Source organism: Scomber scombrus, chromosome 3 (assembly GCF_963691925.1).
Source record: "Scomber scombrus chromosome 3, fScoSco1.1, whole genome shotgun sequence".
NCBI lineage: Eukaryota > Metazoa > Chordata > Actinopteri > Scombriformes > Scombridae > Scomber > Scomber scombrus.
The window spans coordinates 13,766,625-13,776,293 of NC_084972.1; the positions used below are offsets into that span (position 1 = coordinate 13,766,625).

General features: G+C 39.2%; 1 protein-coding gene across 1 annotated transcript; it reads right to left on the minus strand.

The window, feature by feature from the left end:
• Positions 1-5,761: 5,761 nt before the first annotated feature.
• Positions 5,762-9,438, minus strand: LOC133977701 (adenosine receptor A1-like). Its single transcript, XM_062415952.1, has 3 exons — positions 9,098-9,438; positions 6,295-6,589; positions 5,762-6,145 (listed from the first exon to the last, which is right to left on the minus strand). Exons 1-3 carry the CDS (start codon positions 9,436-9,438, stop codon positions 5,762-5,764), a joined length of 1,020 nt encoding a protein of 339 aa, XP_062271936.1.
• Positions 9,439-9,669: the final 231 nt, after the last annotated feature.

Here is a 9,669-nt window from a genome sequence, read left to right on the forward strand (position 1 = left end):
ATGCAATTTCTATAGTTTAAACTGGTCTGTTATTGCATTTGAAAGCAGTTAAAAACATTTTTTGAGTTGTAGCAATATTCAGGTTTGAGTTTACAGGTTTTTGTTCTGAGAACCAGACTGGCTACAGTGTCCATACTGACCCCTGTCCACTGCCCAAAAGGCCTAAGTGAGATCTGCTGCGTCCATGTCAGAGGTCTGAGATGTTTTGGTAGCATCAGGGGGGCCTAAACAATATTAGGCAAGTGTTTTTAATGGTATGGCTGATCCGTGTATGTTGGCCTTAATTAATTATCTAAACTCTGTTCATCACTGAAGATGGCCTTGTTAAGAAACACTGCCAGTTGAATTTTAAACGTGTTAATTTAGCAAGAAATTGTGGCTCCCAGAGAAGCTCTTTAATGCAACAAAAAGTTTTTTTCAATTTTGCAATTATCACTTTGATAAAACTGCTTAAATGTTTTAACTTCTTTGCAGTCATCTGCCACCTCTGCATAAAGTGCACCCCAAATTGCTCCTCTGGGGCCCCAAGCTCTGCACCATGGGGAATTGAGCTTCCTGCTGCTGCATCATGCTTGTCCTAACCATCTGAGGGCAGCGTAGACCCTAGACTCTTTTTAATAACACCTTAAAATCTTCCTACTCACTCAGGAGGGCTTTTCATCTTTACTCTTATTGCTATTTTCTTTGTGTTTTCTGTTCTATGTTATTAATCATATAGCCCTTTGAGTTTCACTACAAATAAAAAGTGTGGTGCAAATTAAATGTATTATTCTTTAATAATTATTTACTTGAGACATGTTTTTACATTGCCTATAGCTGTGAGACCTGAGACCTGACACATGATCCAAAAGATACAAGCAGTGAATACCATTAATGAATGCTTCCCAGACTAGAGTCAATTAATGGGATGGATTCTGTGGGACACAAGGGAGCAGCTTAAGATGGAAACATTAAGTTAAGATAAAAAATAAAGCCACCAGATAACTAAAAATATGAAAAGTGCCATGCCCGAGAGATGTGTGTTGTGCTCAGTGGTCTGTTCTTTTACAATGCACATGTTGCCTATGTATATTATTTAAAAACATAACCCTATTCATAAAGTGCATAATAGTTTGTGAATTTATATTAAAAATTCAAACTCAATATAAGTGATTTCCAAGCATGAACTCAGATTTTATATTGTTTGATGGATCAACCAAACCTATTCAAAACTTTTAAGTCTCCCTTCATTCAATGTATTTTGTAATGATTTGATGATGACTCTGAAGGGGGAAAGTTTCTCTACCTTAAGTTTGAATTCAACGTGCAGGATTTCATGACATCACAACTAGTTAACGTGCCAATCATTGTCCAAAATGTTACTTACACAAGTCCACATACACTGAGAATGGGCAGGAACAGCCTTCTCAGAGGTAATTTTAAGTATTTTTAATGACTGGACTTTTTACATCAATGTCTTTAAAAGTAAATTAAATTAAGAATTGCTCATCTATGGTAATAGAAAAACATTTAAACAAAAGTTAATTCCAAGACAGATTAAGCTAGTTACTTAAATAAGATTAAATAAGACCGTAAGTGCCTTACTTTATACTTGTACTTTTTTTAATTAATCTCAATATCTTCTACCAACAAACAAAGAAAATGCTGTTTAACCTTTCCACAGTTCTGTTCTTATGTCGCTTCACTTCTGGGCAGTCACCAGCAGAGTGCAGCACCACACACACACATACACACTTTGAACCACAGTGTGCAAGATGCCACCCATATTTTAGAAACCAGTCATATCCATACCATGCATGTAGAGGGGAATTTGTGATGTTAAGTGACTAAAAGAATTTGATGTGGAATTTAGTTTCTCCTCTCTGTGCAGACTATGCTCAGACAAACAAAATACATGCATTTTCTGTTTTCTCTCATAATCACGATCAGTCTGTTCTCTGGCTGCAGTTCACACTTACTTGTAAAGGCATGTGACTGTATATTTTTACCCCTGTGAGGAAGGGCACACATACATGTGTGAAATTCTTGCTGACAGTCCTGACACAACACACAACATCCTTTTTTGAAAAACAATGACTTTGAATTTAATTTAATTTTGTGTTTTTCTGTGGTAATATACAATATTTTATAGCTATTGCATTCTTGACATGACTGATATTCGGGACCCTTCCTGGAGTCAATCTGTTTGCACAATAACACGTCTCTCTGCTGCTTTTTGGCACTCTCCACTGAAAGATCATTTTCACAGATAATCTTCCCAGAAAGACCTGGAATTCATCCTCTATTCATAGAGAGACTAAGAGGCCTGCACACAAACTGAGCATTCTTCTAATTCCCTGTTTCCATTTAAAAGTTTCCCAACATGCTTCATTTAGATTAATTACAGACAGCTCATGAATATGTGGCAAAACAAATTACATGATAATGTTAATGGGCCTCAAAGAGACTTATCACACAATGAAGCTTCAGTTCTCAGCAGCATAAATGTACTAATTATCACTAATTATGGCAGGAGTTCCCAAACTTTCCTGTCATGTCCTCATGTAGAAGCTGAAAAAAACAGACACAGACTTCATTTTGCTTTTCATGCATCTTTCTGTCGCACAAATTAAAAATATGAGTTAAAATGTGGCAAGACAGGCAAGACAATGACCTCAAGATCAAGATCGATTTTGATTGTCTTGATGAGCATCAGAATCTTCTTTTCTACTTTGTCGAAAGTCAAAACTTTTCTGCTTTAAATAATGTTTTTGCTTTCTCCTCATTAACCTGAAACCTGATATTCTTGCCAGCATCAGAGCAATCTTGTTTCTTTGTCATTACCAAATTAATCAGATTCATAGACCTTTTTCCTTAATGGACATTTTGACTGGTCAGAGCTGGAAACACACAGGTAGACAGAACAAAAGCAACATTGGCTTTAATCCAACAATCAATTATGTCGATGGCGACACCTGTGGTTGACGAGTCAAAACATCTGCTGTGAAACTTGCCCATTCAAATTAAGTTGTGTTAACAACAAGTCAACAAGTCAAATACAAGGTTGGAGACTTCATGAAATCAAATGAGAAAATCTTTAATAATGGATATTAACCTATATATTTGTATCATACTGTATGTCTATATGCTGTACGTATGTATTTTAAACTCAAATGATGACAACTTGCTCCAAACTTCTGATGAAAACGGAAACTTCTTGATAACACTTGCCATCAAATTCTTGATAAGCAGCAGCATTCCCTTTATTTTCTTCATCATGTATTGTGATGTATTTCGCAACAGCACAGTAAGTAACACCAACTGCATTGAATCAAGATCACATTCGGCTGAAACAGCATATCCGCTTTCTGTGGTTTCACTCCACATGTTTATTCACTTTTCCTTCATAGTTAGATATTGATAGAACAGCTTGTCATGTTATCACTCTGAAATCCCAACACTCGATTCTGATTAACAGTGTCTACATGTACAATATCTACACAATAGATTTTCCTCTGATATTGTTAATGTACATCTGAGAATATTGCACAAATACTGTTTAATTTATCAAACAGGTTCAGTAAAAGTAAACAGATTAAAATTTAAAGCCACTATGTGTAGAAAGTAAAATGTATGACTTTGGAGCCCCGAGTGATTACATCATAAAAGACACTGTTTTATTCAGTATGTTATCCCCCTATCCCCACCTATATAAATATTTGTGTTAGCCAGGGCTACAGAATGAATGAGCTTAGAAAGAACACAGACTATGCACAAACTTCCACTTGGATTGTTTCAGTTTTCCACAAACAAAAACCCATGCCATCATAAACATTTGAAATATGTCGTAATAAGTTGTAATTTCTACACAAAGTGGCTTTCAAAGCATCTCACTTGAGCACAAAGTGAGAAAAGAATCACAAGATAACATTACAAGAGCATCATTAAAATACAGTGAGTACACTTGTCTGATGAAGAGATACTGCAAGTGTGTGTTTGTGTATATTTTGCAACACACAGTGAAGATGGAGATCAAGAGGGTCACATTTAAAAGCCTGTGTATTTAATGGGGAAAGCATCACCTCTGCAGAGCCGTAAACTCTGGTGAGATCCTCAGATGCACGCTTGCATTCTGGTTTCCCTTGTAAACAACACCCCCTCCCAAACCTGGCTTCTTACACCCTCATAACCTCTTCACTCTGTCGGGGACAGAAGATCAATGTGACAACACAAAAAATGGTCACCCTCGACTGATGGCCCTATTATTTTTCCAGAGGGAAATGGGGGTAAAGTGAGTTATTTATATCGTATGGGAAATGCAGGGTGGATTTTAATGACATCTACGGCTAATGCACATGAATGGCTCACCATATGCTGCAGCATTTTTTGCTCACTATCCTGTCGTCATAAAAAAAATCTTGGAGGGTGGATTTGCCAATCTGCTTGCTCAATAAACAGTGAGAGGATGTCTCAGAGATACACAGCTGTTTTCTCAGTGAGGGGATTTTATACACTTTATCACATTTTTATTCATACAGTTACATACGGTACATATTATTCCCAGCCCCTTCTCAGCATATGTTTCTCATGTTCATGTTTACAGGTGGCACTGGTCAGTTTAAATCAGCCCTGAAACCAAAATGACACAGAGGATGTGACGATGCTAGATTGGTAGACCTACTTGGTTAAAAAGAATCAGGAGGAAAAGTGAAAAGGCTAAAAGAAAGTGTTGTAAGCAATGGAGAAGGCCTGGAGATACGGTCAAGGTATAATGAATTAAAATGATTTATCACCTAGATCAAATGAAGCTTGTTGGATGGAGGAGCTCCAACAATCTTTAGATTCACAGTTTTCTATTCAACATTACTAATGTAGTTGCATTTAATGAGGAACATCAAGTAAATTCTCTTTATGCATGGACACTGTTCTCAGCTACAACTATTAGCTAGTTTTAATTATGTATATCAACTGGTCTCAGTTTTTTTTAAATGTTACCTTCACATGTGCACAACACAACTATAAAGGCCATGAAAGGAGTGATAGGAATGATGAGTAACTTTCATTTTGTCTTTAGCACAGTTGGTAAACCAGAGGCTTCAACACTAATTGAGTCAATTTTTTTTCATTCAACCATACATCCTGTGTCTGGCTCCTCCTCAAAGCACCAAGCTGAGTGTGCAAACAAACTTCTTACTTGCTCAGAGCAGGTTAGCTCATTACTACATTCCTCTTCATCGTATTTTCTGTCCGTAAGGCCACAAAAAAATAAAAAAAAGTAATGTACCAGTTAATGATATGTTTAACTATTTGAGATCATTAACATGGAAGAGACCATGAATGTCATTTCAGGTCAAAATTACAGCACAGTATACATTAGCATTAATACTGCATGTGTTACTGATGTACACTTACTGATTCAAGTTCAACAGGTTGGTGTTGAAAGTGATGAGAAGCCCCTTATCCCATACGATACCATCATCATTGTGTCAGCCAGTAGAGGCATAAACAGTCACTCTTATCTAAATCAAAGTCTGATCAAGGATGTAGATCTTGTCTCCCTGCTGATTTGTCATCCTGTCCTCCTAGAGAGATGGAGGAAATCGGTGAGTCTGCAATGGATTTCCCTCATCTGTTGCATCTCTCTGACATCCTTCGATGTCATTAAGGCCCTTTTTGATCAGTAATTCCTCAAGTGTGAAAATAAACACAGAGTTGTCTCCATTCTGTGAACCATCGGAGTGAAACTTTACAGTTACACTTCCATCGAACAAGTCACCAAAGGTCACACGTCATCGTCGTCGTCATCATTCTGCCTCAGCCTCCTCTCGTGACTCTGTCCTCTCTGGCTACCTCTTTGAGGAAGCCGACCAACTGGATCCTGACAAAGCACGTACAGTTTCCAGATTTTCCGGAAAGCTGTGCGGAATTTCTTGATGCGGAAAGCGTAAACGATGGGATTGACAGCCGAGTTGCCATGGGTGAGGATGATGGCGATGTAAATGAGGAACACTGGCTTGTCGCAGGCAGGGCAAAAGAGGGTGATGCAATTCAGGATGTGAAGGGGAAGCCAGCTGACTGCGAAGAGGAAAAGAACGAGGGCGAGGGATTTTGCCAACTTGAGCTCCTTACCAAAGTAACGACTGGGGTCTGCATGGCTAGCTGTCACCTAATGAGATACAATGGAGAATATCGTCAACGTATAAAGTTATTCTGGAATTTGTTATAATAGCAAAATCATCACATCATCACTTTTGAATACTGCAGCTCCAACACAGAGACCAGGATTGTTCTACACATAGAAGAGGAAAGTCTCACCTTCTTATTGAGCTGCTTGTGGATCATGTAGAAAATCTCAACATAGATGGCAAGCATAAGGAGCAGAGGAGGCAGCACCCAGCCAAAGAAGTTGAAGTAGACCATGTAGTCCATGCTGATGACCGTCTCAAACTCGCAGATCACCACGAGGTCATCAGTGAGCAGGGAACCATTGTCACGGAGACGCTGCAGGTTATTCCAGCCCAACATGGGCGTGAGGCCCACTATGATGGACACAAGCCAACACAGCAACACAGCCGTGCCAGCTCGCCGGGGGGTCACCACCCGTTTGTAGCTATGACAACAAAGAAGAAGATAGTGTTGAGAAAAAAACTGTCTTTGGACTGACACAGTGTTTATGTGTGTTCCATATAGCTATTTTCGCCCAGTGATGATCCAATTAGAAACAGCGACTGGTTTACTACCAAATCATATTCTATATATTAAGTATTAAAGTCGCTTTGAGGTTTTAAATTAATAAATAAACAACAGGAACATCTTGATGTGTAATGCAATCAAATAGTATGAAACATGCAAATCATTACAAAGATTTACAGCACATATTCCCTTTGCAAAATAGTGTTCCAGTTAGTTTGCCCTGAAACCCACATTTCGTTTTGAGTGGGCATGGCAGCATGGGGATGTAGTTCCTGTTTACTAATCTTTTTCTTGGAAATCTCTGCTGCGTTTTTGTTTTTGTTTTTTTCAATCAGTTATCAAGTTATTGTCTAAGATGAATATTTGCAAGTTCCTCAGTGTCTTCACAGGATGTCACCATGTACTTTCGCTTCCACATAATAGTCTGTTATTGGACCGGTCCATGTATTAGTCATTGTTGAAAAGAACTGACAGATTCCTGTGATCACACAAGGCTGTTCAGCTGTGAATTCAACCCTACAGAGTAAGCACTGACTCAATCAGATGAAAGGCGTGGGTAAATGTAAATAACCGGAGGAGTTCATTCTTTCTCACACTCACTCTCATGCACATGCGAGGCACATTTTTTCTCTCCTCTTATCCTTTCTTCTCCCTGGCTAACCTCACTAATGCTAACCCAAACATAAACTGTGCCAAATCCAACTATTGTAATTTTTACTATTTCCCCTCATTTGCTTAAACACACACATTCAGAGGTCAGCTGGGATGAAGCAGACACAACACAGGGTGAATGAATGAATACTCAAAGGATGTGTAAAGAGACCCTGCCTGCAGTGGCTCTTCCCATATGTGACGTCAGCTTGTGCACCCATAGCTCTCCACACAGCTGCTTGTAAAGCTTGGTTGTCTGTCTGCATACAGATCAGGTGTCCGTCTGCCCAAAATTACTCACTGGATTCAGCTGTAGTCCATCGATCTGTACTTTCCTGCAGGATCTCAATCAAAATCTCTCACCTGCAAACTCTTATCTGTCAGCTAAATATAAACACAATTCATGGGACATTTTCAGTTTACTGCCAGACCACTCTTATCATGACAGTTCCCTCCAAACCACCTCTGCTATAAAAAGAAATCAGTGCTTTTAAACTGTGTCCTTACAGAGTCCCACGGTGTGGTGTAGAGTGGGGGACTCAATTTCTGACTAACATTATGACTTAACCATGAAACAATAAAGTTAAATTTACTGGTGTTTGAAATCTAAACTTGCCCAGATGGGAGTCTCTGACTAAGATGGATGGGTCATCAATGAGATGGCCAAATGTGTTCCTCAAACACGTCACTCAGTAAAATGTGCATTTTTTAAATGTGGTCTCGAGGAAGCACAGACACCACGTTTTCTACAGATGTTGCCAATACTGGGGAGAAATGTTGTATGAACAGTTTCACAATAAAGACCATAATAATACAAACTTTTTTCTTTGTTAAAATGTCCAAAAGGTGTGGTACATTAAGTTATTTTTATCAATTCTTGGAAAATTGTGACACATTTGCCATCCACTAAATGGCACTGACAGTGGCAATGTATAGGCTAAGTGCATCACTGGATGTTAGTATGAAAAGGTCTGAGCAACCATACAGAACACTGATGAACAACAATATTCAGATGTTGCTTTTTAACCAACAGAGCAGCAGTATTAAAGACAGGATACAACATGGGTGATTTCCATGTGTTTCTGAAACGTATTCAGCTCAGGCTGGATAACCACAGATGTGAAATATATCTATTGTGGGTAACATCAATTTCTGGTACAAATTCAGTCAATTCACTTTCTCTTTCAGACTTCCCTAATTCATTTTAAAGATTATTATAGCCTACAACTATCAGATCATCTATACTGATAAAGCAGACTATCTATGTTCATTTATTTATTCTGAGAAGAGGACTTTTTTTGTTTTGTTCGTGTTTCTACTATTTTTTGATCATGGGTAATCATGCGCATTACTTTTTTTCTATTTTACGTCTCATCACATATTTTGGGTGAAATGATAAGCTCGAAGAGTACGCTGAAGTAACTGTGAAAATCTAATGTGTAGTTTACCTGAATGAATAGCCTACAATATGTATTAACATTAAAATTACATTGACACTGTAATTTCCAGACATACAGAGATGTCATACTAGATTAATGCAACCCTATGATAAGGTCAGAATAAACTAATAACAGTAAATGATGAGACACCTTCACCTCACGTAGCTAGTACAGTAATTTCTTTGGGAGTGAAATGAAAAAATCCCGCATGACACCGTTATGGACGATTACTTTGATGTATGTGCCCTTCATCCAAGCAATGGTTCCGACACAAAGGCGCACTCTGCACTTGAGACAAGATATTGAAAACTAGAGGAATTCACCTTTAGGCCTACCTCATGGGTATTTTGACTCTCAGATAGCGGTCGATGGCGATGGCCAGCAGCGCCAGGATGGAACTTTGTGTGAGGACAAGCACTGTGCAGGCGACCAGCAAGCAACTGTAGAAGTGCGTCTTGAGTCCGATGCTGATGGTTATAGCGAGCGGGATGACAAGAGCCCCGACCGCAATGTCAGCCAAGGCCAGTGAGACGATGAAACAAAACGTGGTGTCCCTCAGAGACCGGTTAATACGCACAGCCCAGACCACCATCACGTTACCGATGACAGAGGACACGGCGATCACCACCTCCATCCCGATGTAGAGGGCTTTAGAGGGAGATAGAGTCGAAGTCATGTTCACGGATGCTGGAAGAGTGTGCGCTCCGCAGAGAAACAGCCGAAACACGTCGTAGGAGTTCCTTGTTTGAGTTTGTGGGCACCGACTGAGACACCCTGACTTTGGTTTCGCATGTTTTATGTCCAGCAGAGGTAGGGTAGAGGTGGTGTCTGTTGTTCAGAGTTATTTTAGGATGTGGTTTAGGACATGGATCTGCGCGCCAGACGCAGAACTCGGTCTCCAGACGTT

Bases quoted from the DNA above. Each gene is read 5' to 3' on its own strand.
- LOC133977701 (XM_062415952.1), bottom strand. From the start codon at position 9,438: ATGACTTCGACTCTATCTCCCTCTAAAGCCCTCTACATCGGGATGGAG. The intron at 6,590-9,097 runs GTAGGCCTAAAG...TTGTTGTCATAG, and splicing joins AGAGTCAAAATACCCATGAG to CTACAAACGGGTGGTGACCC. The intron at 6,146-6,294 runs GTGAGACTTTCC...GTATCTCATTAG, and splicing joins ACAAGCAGCTCAATAAGAAG to GTGACAGCTAGCCATGCAGA.